The sequence below is a fragment of the Musa acuminata genome, chromosome BXJ3-5 (genome assembly GCF_036884655.1).
Source record: "Musa acuminata AAA Group cultivar baxijiao chromosome BXJ3-5, Cavendish_Baxijiao_AAA, whole genome shotgun sequence".
NCBI lineage: Eukaryota > Viridiplantae > Streptophyta > Magnoliopsida > Zingiberales > Musaceae > Musa > Musa acuminata.
Window position 1 is genome coordinate 5,246,954 of NC_088353.1, and position 15,419 is coordinate 5,262,372.

Consider the following 15,419-nt stretch of genomic DNA (forward strand, 5'->3'; position numbering starts at 1 on the left):
TGCTACTACAGCAAAGGAGGAAACTGCAACAGAGGAGGAAGCTGTAGCAGAGGAGGAAGGAAAATAGCTACAACGAGGAAGAAAGGTGGGGCAGTGCTGATGAGCAGCACTAGTGATGCCGTAGCGGAAGGGAAGGCGCAGAGTGGCAATGGAGAAGATTGGCAGCAAGAAAAGAGCTTGCTCTAGGCAAGCAGCTCTGATACCATGATAGAAATAATAGAAGATAAGAACAATAATTGAAGAAGCTTTATTGAAGTAGAGAAACTTTAGCTTGAATCTATTAACATGTTCCCTCTCCTATTTATACAAATTAGGAGAAAGGATTTCCCTAACATAATAGAGGATTTTCCTCAACAGAATAGAGAAATTTCCTCATATAGTTAGGAAAATCTTATCTTCTATCACTTATCAACTTAATTGCTGATATAGGAAAATACAAACCCACCAAAATTTCTGTCTAAAATATCTCTCTTCCTCTTTTACGTATCCACTTGATTGGTAATATAGCAACATTTTATGATTTACACAACGAAAAAAAAATACTCTAAAGAAAATCAAGGTGGCAAGAGTGGCATGTCTAACACGGCATGAGATACACTACACATTGATTTCTCCATTTGTTTCTTTTAATTTTAGTGGACACTACGAGACATTACACCCCTCCGTGGACCCCTCCATGGACTTGTGACATCACCGTATGATTCGTTTAATAAGAGTAAAATAATAATAATTTTCATGCCAAAGACAAGAAAAAATGTAGGAGAGTAAAAGTCTAAGCGGCATGCATACGACAGGATGTCATGATCATCAGAATGGAATTTCGAGTAAAAGTTGTGGAATTCTAGTGACCGATGCACGCATGCAGTGAGAGAATTGATCAATAGTATTCATATGTATCACCTATGAATACCATATCTCGTTGCTCAACCACCATGTATTCTGCACTTATGGCATCTCAGCTTCACAAAACTTTGCTTTGTGCTACTTTGCTGCTGCTATTGCTTCCCCGTGTTCTTCTTGTCAAAGCTTCACTCGGATCCCAAGGGAGGGCGTTGCTCCACTGGAAAGCCACTCTTCGGAGTCGTCAATCCCTGAGATCTTGGAACCTCAATTCTAGTCCTTGCAATTGGACCGGAGTTATTTGCAATTACCCCGTCTCAGGTAGAGGGCGTTCGGCGATCACCGAGATATCCCTGTCGAGAATGGGATTGGCAGGGCCACTTGATGCTCTTGACTTTTCGACATTGGGATCGCTCCTCTGTCTCAATCTCTCCTACAATCAGCTTGGTGGGGCAATTCCTTCGGCCATCTCCGTTCTCTCCAGGCTCGTATCTCTTGATCTCACCAGCAATCAGTTCACAAGCAAAATCCCAGTTAGGATGGGCTCTATGAAAGAGTTTCGATTCTTGAGTCTTAGCTAGAATCAAATGGTTGGTGCTATACCTCCATCTCTTAGTAACCTCACCGGTCTTGTGTCTTTGCACCTGAAAGATAATAAGCTTGTGGGTGTCATTCATAAGGAGTTAGGGAGGCTCCATGAGTTGATGTATTTGGATATTGGGGTTAATAGGCTATCTGTTCAATCCCATCTAGTTTAGGAAATTTGACAAAGCTCTATCACTTAGATCTTTACCAAAATCAATTAACTGGTGTCATCCCTCGAGGATTTGAAAATCTAGTTAATCTCGTTTACCTATCAATCGCCGATAATAATCTAAGAGGTGGGGTTATCTCTTCTTTTGGAAACCTAACCAAGCTGCAATTTTTTTGGCTACAAAGAAATAAACTCTCAGGTCCTATCCCTTTTGAGATTGGAAACTTAGTTGAGGTTACCGATCTTAACTTCTCAGAAAACCTATTAACCAATTCAATTCCTTGTTCTATACGAAACATGACTAAATTAAAGAGACTTGACCTTTGGGATAATCAATTATCTGGTTTTATTCCTCTTGAGATTGGAAATCTAATTGAAGTTACTAATCTCTCACTCTCAAAAATTTTTTTAACTGGTCCCATCCCTTCATCTATAGGAAACATGACCAAATTAAAGATTCTTTACCTTTCGGATAATCATTTGTCTAATTTTATTCCTCTTGAGATTGGAAATCTAATTGAAGTTACTAATCTCGTACTCTCAACAAATCTTTTGACAAGTCTCATCCCTTCCTCTATCGGAAACATGAACAAATTAATTGTTCTTTACCTTTTTGATAATCAATTATCTGATTTTATTCCTCGTCAGATTGGGAATCTAACTGAAGTTACTGATATGGCACTCTTCGAAAATCTACTGTCAGGTCCCATCCCTTCCTCTGTAGGAAATATGACCAAACTCATCAGACTAGGTGTATTCAATAATCAGTTGTCAGGACCTTTGACTACGGAGATCAACAACATTCCGGGACTGACATCCCTAGCGCTGTCAAATAATAGCTTCTCCGGCTATTTACCCCCAAACATATGCAAAGGTGGAGTCCTACGATATCTCATTCTTAGCATGAACAAATTTCAAGGTCCCATTCCCACGTCCTTGAAAAATTGTACGACACTAAAAAGGGTCCGTCTTGAACACAACCGGCTGACCGGAGATGTATCTCAATGTCTTGGAGTATATCCCCATCTTTCTTATATGGATTTGAGCTTCAATCAACTCTCCGGTACACTCTCACCAGACTGGGCAAGATGGCACAATCTGACGCTCTTCAGAATCTCAAATAACAACATCACCGGAGTCATACCCACCGAGTTTGGGCAGTTGACGAAACTGCAAGGGCTGGACCTCTCGGGCAACTACCTACAAGGAGAGATACCAAAAAGCTTCGGCAGCTTAACCCTTCTCTACAATCTGAGCTTGGGCAACAACCAACTCGTCGGCCAGGTGCCTCCGGAGTTTAGAATGCTGTCCAATCTTGAACTGCTTGATCTCTCATCCAACAACTTGGCAGGAAGAATCCCAGATCAATTAGGCGACTGCACGAAACTCCGATCGCTAAAGCTTAACAACAACAACTTCAGTGGAACCATTCCATTGGCCATTGGTAATCTGGTGGTCCTTCAAGACACCTTTGACGTCAGCCAGAACTCACTAACAGGGGAGATTCCATCCCAACTCAGCAAATTGGTGATGCTGCAAAGCCTGAATCTATCGCATAATTCCCTGTCGGGTTATCTTCCAACTTCGCTAAAGTATATGGCGAGCTTGTCTACCGTAGATGTATCCTACAATGAACTGGACGGCCCTGTTCCTGATAGCCCAGCTTTCCGAAGAGCCCCAGCGGAGTGCTTTGCCCATAACAATGATCTGTGTGGAGTTGTTCAAGGATTGCCTCCATGTGTTTCACTCGGTACTCCAACAACAGACGACCGAAGCAAGCGCCACAAAATTGTTATAATAGTAGCCATCATTGCTTCTGTGGTCTTCTTCCTTCTCTTGTTTATATTCATTGGAGCATTCCGCAAGAGAGAAAAAGATACAGTACCTGTTGATAATAATCACATCAAAGAAGGTGCATTCTGTATATTGAATTTTGTTGGAAGAGATGTATACAAGGGCATCATCGAAGCCACCGAAGATTTCGATGCCAAATACTGTATCGGAAGCGGTGCATACGGCAGTGTCTACAGGGCAGAGTTAGCAAGTGGGGAACTGCTAGCGGTGAAGAAGATTCACCTACCAGACACTGAAGGTACATGCGACGAGCAACCCTTTCAAACTGAGATACAAACTCTTACTCAAATTCGACATCGCAATATCATCAAGCTTTACGGGTTCTGCTCCTCTCCTCGAGACAAATTTCTGGTGTTCGAGTACATGGAGAGAGGAAGTCTGGGATCTGTCCTCCGAAGCGAGACGGCAGCTGAATTGGACTGGATGAAGAGGGTGAGCATCGTGAAGGATATCGCCTGTGCTTTATCCTACATGCATCATGACTGCACACCGCCCATCGTTCATCGGGATATCACAAGCAACAACGTTCTACTTGATTCAGAATTCAAGGCTTGTGTTTCCGACTTTGGAATTGCTCGACTACTGAATCCGGATTCGTCAAATTGGACCATGCTTGCAGGCACAAGGGGTTACTTAGCACCAGGTAAGTTTCTCTCTCTCTCTCTCTCTCAGCTCTCGTAGTTTGTGCAAATTAAGAATACCTGCAATTGAGAACATCTTCAAATTATATCTTGGAGGAGATCTCTATGGATTGGCGGTTTGATCATTGGCTCTTGCTGTCTGCAGAGCTTGCATATGCAATGAGAGTGACCACCCAATGCGACGTGTACAGTTTCGGAGTGGTGACGCTGGAGTTACTGATGGGAGAGTATGGAGAAGTGCTCATTTCCATTCTGTCGTCTTCACCGATCAACGATAGCTTTGTGAAAGACGTATTGGACCGACGCCTACCTTTTCCTGAGGGTCAAGTTGCGGATGAAGTAGTTGCAGTTTTGAGCTTGGCTCTTCGTAGCGTGGACAACAGCCCTGAATCACGCCCGACAATGAAACAGGTCTCCGAGAAGTTATGCGTGGTCAGAACACCCCCACCAAGCCTCCGTTCTATTGATGCATTGAAGGTTTCCGACTTGATGAGTGTGGAGATATGATTTATATGCACTCCTCTGTGCCCCGATACCAGAGAGCTTGAGAGATTTCCTCGTAGGGGAAATCTTATCTTGTATCATGCCCCCACAAGATGGTACGATACTAATCTTGGATCGATACAAAAAATGGTTTACAAGCATAAGCATGGTTTAAAAGCAAGAGAGATCAGCGATTGACCATGGAGCCTCTTAGGAATATGGTTGCAGCAGCGCCACTTTTCTCAACGACGTTGGTTGTCGGCCAAAGATAAGAGCAAAACTTTGCTTTTCTCACTGTTCTGATACCATGATGAAAATAATAGAAGATAAGAACAATTATTAAAGAAACTTTATTGAAGAAATGAAAATGCTTCGATACATTAATATGTTCCCTATCTTCTATCAAATGAAACAGGTGTCCGAGGTAACACCCCCACCAAGCCTCCGATCTATTGATGCATTGAAGTTTTCTGACTTGATGAGCGTGGAGATATGATCTATATGCACTCCTCTGTGCCCCGATGCATTGAAGTTTTCCGTGTGGTTTTCTTTATTAGTGGTTTCATTCTGCAGCGTGTTTAAAAAAAGCGTCGGTTGGCAATCGATCTCTTTTCTAAGATTATATTCGACTTGGTTGGTAATCTTTGCCTTGTTATGTAAATCTTGGACGCTTGAAAAGTTTGAATTTCTTGTACTATATGTTTCTTGAGAATTTGTGAAGGCAATTAAATGAAGGCTGAGGGATGATTGGTTTCTGATATGTGCCTGCCCACCATGACAGAGGGCCGACCGATGAGTAGGAATTCATTCGCAGATTTGTATGTGTTGTGTGCTTTAGTGATTTCGTTGCGTAATCAATAGCTCATGCATCCATTAAACACTATCAAATGAAATCTCCTACACCATTTCCACGAATCAGAGCACTGAGCTTCCTATTCTCACGGCTTAGCATATGGGATTGCTATGCTGCTTAGAGTAATATTTAAAGCAATAGGAGGGAAGAATAGCGTTCGTATGATGCAATGCAATTGAATGCGATGGTTGTCTGATACAGTGGCTCGAGACTCCGCTGCTCTTGGAAACTACCAACTCCCCGTTTACCATAAATATAAACTGATCATCTCGTCAGAGAGAAAAGAATAAGTGAAAAGAATATGCATTATTAATTCGTTTCATCGTTCGACATTAGAGATGAAGAGGAGCGTGACGGAGTTAGCGTCTCGAGCAATGGAATCTTTCTTCACCCAGAAATCTCTCCCCGGCCTTCTTCTTCTCTTGATTGTCTTCTCAGTTTATCCGAAGCCGGCATCGACTACGCTTGCATCGCAAGGTCGAGTGCTCCTCCAATGGAAAGCCAGCCTCCGAAGCCAACAATCACTCCGATCTTGGAACCTCAGCACCAGCCCATGCAGCTGGAGTGGCATAACCTGCAGCCTCCGGCGTCACAGGGAGATCACCGAAGTGAACCTGCCGAGCATGGGTTTGGATGGGCCACTCCACACTCTCAACTTCTCCGGCTTGCCATCACTGACCGGCCTCAATCTCATGTTCAACAGGCTCAGCGGGGAGATCCCTCCCAGCTTCTTCACTCTCTCTGAGCTCATCTCTTTTGATGTCCAAGGAAACGACATCACGGGGACGATCCCAGCCAGGATCAGTTCTCTCACAAAGCTGAGATCCTTAAATCTCAGTGGAAATAAGATTAGTGGCTCCATCCCTCTTTCGTTAGGCAACATGACAAGCCTCGTCTTCCTCATCCTGTCTGGAAATGGCTTCTCAGGAAGCATTCCTGAAGAAATAGGGGATCTCCAGAATCTCCAAGAGTTGGATCTCTCGGCCAACTTTCTCACGGGATCTATTCCTCAAAGCCTGGGAAATTTGACTCAACTCTCCTTGTTGGATCTCTCTCTGAATCATTTATATGGGTCCGCTCCTCCAACGCTGGCAAATCTCCAAAACCTTCTTGTCTTGAGCATCTCCAATAATACTCTCACGGCTTCAATTCCTGCCAGTTTGGGTAACTTGACTAGGCTTATCAAGTTGAATCTTTGGGGTAATCACCTCTCTGGGTCCATTCCTCATGAAGTAGGGAATCTTGTCCAGATGACAAATCTAGTACTTGCTCATAATAGTTTACTGGGTTCCATCCCCCTCTCCCTAAGAAATCTTTCGAAGCTTAGCACACTTTATCTCTTCAACAATCACATCTCTGGCACGATTCCTGCTGAATTAGGCAATCTTGTCGAGCTGAGAGACATAGATCTATCACATAATCTATTGACTGGTTTCATCCCTTCCACCCTGGGAAATCTAGCTAGACTAAGGAACCTGATCCTTTCTTATAATGAACTCTCCGGTCCCATCCCTTCTACTTTAGCTAACATGACCTCTCTGATACTATTAGACCTCAGCAATAACCAAATCTCCGGCTGCATCCCACCATCTTTTGCAAATCGAAGTCTAGAAGAACTATCAGTGATCAATAATAGCCTCTCCGGATCGGTCCCAAACCTTACGAGCTTGGTTTCTCTGAAACTAGCATACAATGACCTCTCTGGGCATCTGCCACCGGATGTATGCAGAGGAGGAAAGCTTCAGCATTTCACCGCAGCCTATAACAAGTTCCACGGGCCGATACCAGAGAGCTTGAGAAACTGTTCAAGCCTAGTGCGTGTTCGATTGGACAGGAACAACCTCACCGGAGACCTCTTCGATCACTTTGGAGTCTATCCTAATATAAGATATATTGACTTGAGCTACAACAGGTTATCTGGAATGCTTTCACCGGAATGGGGAAGTTGTTCAAACTTGACGAGCTTAAGAATATCCAACAACAGATTAAATGGAACAATTCCATTTGGGCAATCATACGAGCGAAAAAGGTTTGAGTATATTGAGCAAAAGGGGTCTACTTTGCGGACAAAGTGTTGGGCCACTGGATTTTTGTGAACACTGCGTTTTTGAAAAACAGAAAAGAGTCAGCTTCAATTCTCTGACAGTTCACAAAACGAAAGGTACTCTTGACTATATTTATTCAGACCTTTGGGGTCCAGCTCATATTCAGTCTAAGGGTGGTGCCAGGTATATGTTAACTTTCATTGATGATTATTTTAGAAAAGTTTGGGTTTATTTTTTTAAGCATAAAAATGATGTTTTTCTAACATTTAAACAATGGAAGACTTCGATTGAGAAGCAAACAGGTAAACAGATTAAGCGGCTTCGAATAGATAATGGCATGGAGTTTTGTGAAGGTGACTTTAATGAATTTTACAAAAATAAAGAAATCATTCGGCATCGCACTATTAGGATGATGCCTCAGCAAAATGGTGTGGCCGAACGTATGAACAGAACACTCTTGAAAAGAGCAAGGTGTATAATCTCAAATATAGGGTTGACAAAGGACTTTTGGACAGAGGCGATTAATATGGCCTGTTACGTTATCATTCGCGCTCCGTCTGTAGCACTTAACTTTAAAACTCCGGAGGAAGTTTGGTCAGGTACTCCTACTGATTACTCTGATTTAAAAATTTTTGGGTGTACAACATACATGCATATAAATGAAGAAAAATTAGAGCCTCGAGCTAAAAAATATATTTTCCTTGGGTATGCTTCCGGAGTGAAAGGATACATATTATGGTGTTCTGATCCCAAATCCCCAAAATTTGTAATCAGTAGAGATGTTACTTTTGATGAATTATCTATGTTATCTTCTAAAGAGGAATCTACTAGTTGTACAAATAATAGTGCGCAGAAGCAGGTGGAGCTTGAGATTGGTAGGTCTGATTCTTTTCAGTCGAACTCTTCTACTCAAAGAATGCTAGTAGATGGTCCCGAGTCTACTGATGAAGTTGATCCAGAGGAAGAGCAATATTCCATAGCCAAGGATAGACCACGGAGAGATATTTGACCACCACAAAGATATGCAAATTTGGTTGCATATGCTTTGTCTGTTGCAGAAGAAACAAGTGAAGTTGGTGAGCCTACTTCTTACTCAGATGCAGTTTCTTGTGATAATTCCGCTAAGTGGTTGATCGCGATGAATGAAGAAATTGAATCTCTCCATCAAAATAGAACTTGGGATCTTATGGAGCCGCTTTCGGGTAAGAAAATTGTTGGATGCAAATGGGATACCATTGCTGAGGGAAAAGTCCTTGTTCAGAAAATTCATACGAAGGATAATCCAACTGATATGCTTACGAAGCCTCTTCCAGTTTACAAGTTCAAGCAGTGCTTGGACTTGGTTGGTGTTCATTGTTGGTGATTGCCCGTTGGGGCTTTTATGACGAAAGTGGAGCAAGTTTTGTTGGGACATGCCAAGGTGGAGATTTGTTAGTTTGGCAAGTCCCATAGTCCCACATCGGGAAAACCAAGCTTGTTATCTCCTATTGGAACTATAAATAAGGGCCTGGGCTTTAAAGTCAAAAACACCACAAGTGGCACCACAAGAAAAACCTAAGTGTTTGCTTTGGGTTTAAGTCTATACTCAGTTCAATAGTTTGGGCTTATAGTTAAGGTTTTTCTTATTTAGTATTTTCGGGTATTTTATGGTTTAGGAACATCTGCATTTGTAATAGTCTCTTTTATAGTAGTGATTTACTCCTCATTCGTTCGTGGATATAGGTCAAGGTTAATTGACCGAACCACGTAAATATGGTGTTCTTGTCGCTTTTATTCTTTCCGTTTTATTATCTTTGTCGGGTTACCAAAATTACCCTTTGGTAAATTTTCTGGGGCTAGCTCTAAAGATACCACCCCAATTTGGACAGTTACCGAGCTGCAAGATCTGGACCTATCTTCCAACTATCTACAAGAGATCCCAACAACTAGACAAGAAGAATCCCGTATCAATTAGGCAACTACATGAAACTCTAATCGTTGAAGCTCAACAACAACAATTTCAGTGGAACAATTCCCTTTGAACTGGGCAATCTGGTGGACCTTCAGGACATATTCGACGACAGCCAGAACTCGCTAACAGGGGAAATATACCATCTCAATTTCGCAAATTGGTTATGCTGCAAAGTCTGAATCTATTGTATAACGATTTGTCTGCACATCTTCCTTCTTCAATAGGTGACATGATTCAGCTTATCGATCATTTATGTATCATACAATGAACTGGAGGGACCTGTCCCTGATTCCCGAGTTTTCAATAAACGCTACAGTAGAGTGGTTTACCCACAACACAGGGCTTGTGTGGGAAAGTTAAAAGGTTTGCCGCATGTGCTTCCTCACTGCAAGAAGAGACGACGGTGGCAAGCACAGATAGTAATCATATGAGGAGCCACATTCGGCTGGTCATCAACAATTTCTTCCCGTAACAATCATAAAATTGATCATTGAACAATTGTAAGCTAAATTAAAATGGACATAAAAATAGTTCCGAATCTCAATCGACATTCAATAAATTAAAAAAAAAAAAGTTCTGAAGTGTTCGAGAAGCAGATATTTTTCTTAATTTAACATAATTCTGTTCTTTAAAGTAAACTTTACTTTCGTTACTTGAAACGTAAAGTTTAGTTTTTCTCCGAAACAAAAAAATTCGATAAACACAACGGACTTGTCTTTGATCGTTTTCATCTACTTGTGGGGCTTGAAATGTTGGAATTATCTATATTAAAAGCTTTATTATTTTCTTGAGAATTTGGTGAAAGTAATCTAAATTGAATGGTCTATTTTCTTATGAAGTTATGTTATAGTTTTTATTAAGATATTCAAATTGATTAGTATATTATTACATAGATAATAGATTTCATGTTCGAATCCATGAGTTACTATCATGTATGTATGTCATTTTATATAATAATCTTTTTAATATATAGTTTTAGAGGGTGCTGCATGCTAGGTTCCATCTCCTATTTTCTCCTTGCTTTGGAAGCATGCCGAGTAGATAAGAATTGGCTGGCATACCACAGCTGTGAGATGGGGAATTGCTTTCTCTGAAGGTGAAGATGGAAAGGAAATATCTAATGCTTTACACGCTTGAGTTGGCTACTATGTAGGTTTCTCGGTCCACACGAATGTGGGGTTGATGTGGTGACATATAGTGAACGGTAGGGCTGACATGAAATAATCCATCAGTAAAATTAAAAAAAATATGGTCAACTCAAATTCAACATCCTAATATCTTCAAGATTTATAAATTTTATTAAAGTTTAAAAATCGTAATATAAAAAAATTACATATGTTTGAGGTGCATAGGTTGAGTGAGCCTGACCCCCTCGATCGCCTCCTGAGAGGCATAGGTCGGGAAGACTTGACCCCCTCAAAATTATCTCCGAGATATGTATACCGAAAAAACTCGACCCTCTCGACTATGATCTCATGAAAGACATAGGTTGAGAAGACCCAACCCCTTCATAAACACACCCGATGAATGCAGGAAGCTTAACCTTTTCAATAGCATGCACATGTCGGGCGCCCTCGATCTCCCTCAATACTCGCTTGAGGCATATAAGTTAGGCATCCATGACCCCTCTCGGGTGTCCTCAATGTGTAGAGGTCGGGCATCCTCGACCTCATTGGCGCTTGCCTAATGTGTGAAATTCAAGTGCCCCCGACCGCCTCAGTGCTTACCCGAGGCACATGGGTTAGGTGTCCTCAACCCCTTAGGAGTGTGCTCAATGCACAAAGGTCAAGTGTCTCCGGCCTCCTCGATGCTTGCCCGATGCATGAATGTTGGGCACCCCTGACCCCTTCAGTGCTTGTCTAACCCCTCTTGGGTTTGCTTGACTCATGAAGGTTGGGTGCCCCTAACCCCCTTGGTGCTTGCCCGAGACACATAGATTGGGCATCCTTGACTCCCTCGACATTCGCCCAATGTGTTGAGGTTGAGTGCCCTTGATCCCGTCGAGGTCCAATCAAGATGCGGAGGTCAAGCACTCTCTACTCACTCGGGGCTTGCCTGAGGCACAGAGCCTAGGTATTTTTGACCCCCTCATGACCAATACATGTGAGATACTCTCAACCCCCTCAAAGAACCAATTAAAGAAGTGTAAGCTCAATGTATCGAATAAGCCGAACATCACACTTTAAGTCTCTCCTAAGGGAGCTTCCAAAGTATGCATAAGAAAAATATCAATGATCTATTATCTGACATGTGACATCAACATGATAACCATACTGGCATAGGGGAAACAAACCCTATCCTCTCTATCAACCCACGTGAATGTGTGAGTCCAAAATAGTCAGTTGAAGGTTGCCTCTCTCTTATCGCCTATATAGGTAAAAGTTCAGAATGAGGCTATTAGAGATCAATAGAGGCTACCTTCCTACAAAATATTCAATCTTTTTATTATTTGGTATAAAAGTTTATCACAACTCGAGATACTAACTTAATCATCAAAGGGACCAGGTCAGGAAACCCATTCCCGACATCAGTCTTTGTGCAGGTCATATGAGGGAGCATGATATTTTCACCTCGAGGGTATCTCAGTTACATCTCGAAGTTTCTGCATGATGTTATGCCTTATATGTGGTTTGGATATGTAATAGTATTGTACGAGGAAAATAATTAACTTTACAAATATTCGTTAATCATGTTGGTGAGGGAGAAAACTAAAAAAATACCAAAAAAAATGCCACATATATCAATAATCAAATACTGTATCAGAGAGGGAGTTGATGTAAGATTAAACATAGTTTAACAAATCTCGTTTATATCCATAGAGAAACTATATTTTTCAGGATATATGAGATTAATTATAAAATTTTGAAATATCCTCACATAACTCCCATTACACATTATCTCATATAAACCTAAAGAATTCTTCTTTAAACCCTCTTTATATCTACTTGAGAGAATCGGAGCACCCAAAATGTGTTGCCTTTACCTCTCCCTCTCACCAAAATGTGTTGCCTTTGCCTTTGCCTTGAGAGAATCGAAAGTATCTTGCTTCTACCTCTTCCTCTCATCAAAACCCTAAAAATTGATGTGTATTTATATGAATAAATCCGAATTCATATAGGATTTTTAATTTAATTAGGATTCTTCCAACCAATTTAATATAATTATGATTTTTAAAAATAATTATCAATCCTAACAAGTCAGAAATTATAATCTTGAAGTTGTGATAAGGCTTCGCTAATGTCCATCTTAAAGTTCTTGAGATCCATAATTTTTGATGTCTTGATTATTAAAAAAATAGTCCCAAGACATCAATTTCTATCCAACATAATTTGTATTAAAGTTTTATTTTTAACGTAGGCTTCTCATATCAAGCTAGCTAGCTTAATTATGACAAATCAATAAGGGGTGTATCAGATGGTTCATGCAAAGTCACGGAACAAAAGTTGAATAACTTTTTTGCTTTTGTTCCTGCACAACTTGCTATATTGACTACGGTGGATGAGATTTGCAATGTATCCAACTTAAACCGTATTCCATGGGTCTGATCCTGACAAGTTGATATAGACATGCTTATAATATTATGTAATAGTTCGACCATTAGGTACATATGGGCCTGATTGAAATAGTGGCTCATTCTTATAATCTTATTTATTACCACTCATATTTGAGGGGGGCTGATATAATCCAAAATTAACGTCTCTGTTACAATTTTGACTTTGCATATGAATCCTTATCTCCTTCTCACACAACGAATATTTAACAAACTTTTAGAAAAATTCATCAAGTTGGTATGGTTGAGTTACTTTGACCCGAGAGGTATAATGATCTTTACAAGTAAGTTTTTAATCTCCAACAAAAGGAAACATTTGTACTCAATTTGTTGAGTTACTAGCTATCATTGCGTCGTCTTCTTTTTATTTCTCTTGCTTATATTCATCGGAGCTGCCTTGCGATTCCAGAAGAGAGAAGCAGACAGTACCTGCTGATAATAATATCTTTTTATTTCTCTGTGTTGAATTTTGATGCAAGAGACATATAAAAGGGCATCATCGAAGCCACCGAAGATTTCGTTGCCAAATTCTATATCGGAAGTGGTGCATATTGGCAGAGTCTAGAGAGCAGAGTTTAATAAAAGCATATTGGTTTCATTCTGCAGCGTGTTTAATAAAAGCATCGGTTGGTAATCTTTGCCTTGTTATGCAAATCTTGGACGCTTGAAAATTTGATTTGCTTGTACTATATGCTTTACACTTTCTTGAGAATTTGTGTCGGTTATTAAATGAAGGCTGAGGGATGATTGGATTCTGATTTGCTTGTATTTACACTTTCTTGAGAATTTGTGTAGGTTATTAAATGAAGGCTGAGGGATTGGATTCTGATTTGTGCCTGCCCAACATGACGGCTCTGCTACGGAGGCATGACAGAGAGCCGACCGATGAGTAGGAATTCATTCGCAGCAACCAGCAGATTTATATGTGTTGTGTGCTTTAGTGATTTCGTTACGTAATCAATAGCTCATGCATCCATTAAATATTATCAAATGAAATCTCCTACACCATTTCCACGAATCAGAGCGATGAGCTTCCTATTCTCACCGCTTAGCATATGGGATTCCTATGCTGCTTAGAGTAATATTTAAAGCAATAGGGAGGAATAGCATTCGTATGATGCAATGCAATGGTTGTCTGATTCAGTGGCTCGAGACTACGCTGCTATTGGCAACTACCAACTCCCTGTTTACTACAAATATAAAATGATCATGTCGTCAAAGAGAAAAGGATAAGGGAAAAGAATATGCATTATTCGCTCGTTTCATCGTTCCACATTAGAGGGAAAAGAATATGCGTGACAGAGTTGGCGTGTCTAGCAATGGAATCTTTCTTCTCCCAGAAATCTCTCCACCGCCTTCTTCTTCTCTTGCTTGTCTTCTCAGTTTCTCCGAAGCTGGCATCGTCTTCGCTTGCATCGCAAGGTCGAGTGCTCCTTCAATGGAAAGCCAGCCTCAGAAGCCGACAATCACTTCGATATTTGAACCTCAGCACCAGCCCAAGCAGCTGGAGAGGCATAACCTGCAGCCTCCGGCGTCACAGGGTGATCACCGAGGTTAATCTGCCGAGCATGGGTTTGGATGGGCCACTCCACACTCTCAACTTCTCCGCCTTGCATCACTGACCGGCCTCAATCTCACGTTCACAAGGCTCAGCGGGCAGATCCCTCCCACCATCTTCACTCTCTCTGAGCTCATCTCTTTTGATGTCAAAGGAAACGACATCAAAAGATAAAAACAATAAAAACAGAATCCTTTTGGGGACGATCCTGTTGCGATTAAAAACGACTTTATCGGGGATGAAAGCTTAAGGAAATGATAAAAATAGTATACTATGATACAATTAAAAAAAATTATTTTGATCAAGAAAACCGATGTAGTATTTAAACAAGAGGATTGACGAAGAATAATATTCCAAAGTATATACTTCTTCTATCTTGCTTCATTAAACTATGATCCTATTTATAGGACTTAGTGATAATTACCTTATTTGATCATATCACCCATGATTAAGTTAGATGTAGGAATTATCTTATAACTTCTAGATCATGGATCATTTCTTAAAACATATTTAAAACTATCCAGAACATAATAACTACTCAGATAACCACTATGAATCAATTCTCAGCACTCTTCTTTGATTCATAATTACATATACTAATTTACGATATGAAATAAACATGCTTTTGAATTGGAAGTGACTTGGTGAAGATATTCTTAAGTTGTTCAATCTGTTCCGTAATATTTCATTGTTATAGCTCCACTTGCTACGAGATCCCAGATAAAATGATAATGTATCTCTATATTCTTCGTTCTTCTTTGAAGTGTTAGATTGTCAGACTTATTATTATAAACGACGCAAGAGCCACAAAATTATTATAATAGTAGCAAGCATTGTTTCTATGGTCTTCTTCCATCTCTTGTTTATATTCATGACTATTTACCCGTTGA

At 40.6% G+C, this 15,419-nt stretch overlaps 2 protein-coding genes across 2 annotated transcripts; both read left to right on the forward strand.

Annotated features, from left to right (window-relative positions):
- Positions 1 to 948: 948 nt before the first annotated feature.
- LOC135637860 (MDIS1-interacting receptor like kinase 2-like) lies at positions 949 to 5,275 on the forward strand. Its single transcript, XM_065150702.1, has 2 exons — positions 949 to 4,091; positions 4,235 to 5,275. Exons 1-2 carry the CDS (start codon positions 1,892 to 1,894, stop codon positions 4,594 to 4,596), a joined length of 2,562 nt encoding a protein of 853 aa, XP_065006774.1. The 5' UTR covers positions 949 to 1,891; the 3' UTR covers positions 4,597 to 5,275.
- Positions 5,276 to 5,763: 488 nt separating this feature from the next.
- On the forward strand, positions 5,764 to 7,521 carry LOC135639161 (probable leucine-rich repeat receptor-like protein kinase At1g35710). The gene has a single exon (XM_065152952.1). It carries the CDS (start codon positions 5,764 to 5,766, stop codon positions 7,519 to 7,521), a length of 1,758 nt encoding a protein of 585 aa, XP_065009024.1.
- Positions 7,522 to 15,419: the final 7,898 nt, after the last annotated feature.

What these genes read in the sequence shown, in the direction of transcription:
- LOC135637860 (XM_065150702.1), top strand. Translation starts at nt 1,892, where the DNA reads ATGACTAAATTAAAGAGACTTGACCTTTGGGATAATCAATTATCTGGT. An exon ending in AAGGGGTTACTTAGCACCAG is followed by an intron (nt 4,092 to 4,234) that starts GTAAGTTTCTCT and finishes TGCTGTCTGCAG; the next exon opens with AGCTTGCATATGCAATGAGA.
- LOC135639161 (XM_065152952.1), top strand. Translation starts at nt 5,764, where the DNA reads ATGAAGAGGAGCGTGACGGAGTTAGCGTCTCGAGCAATGGAATCTTTC.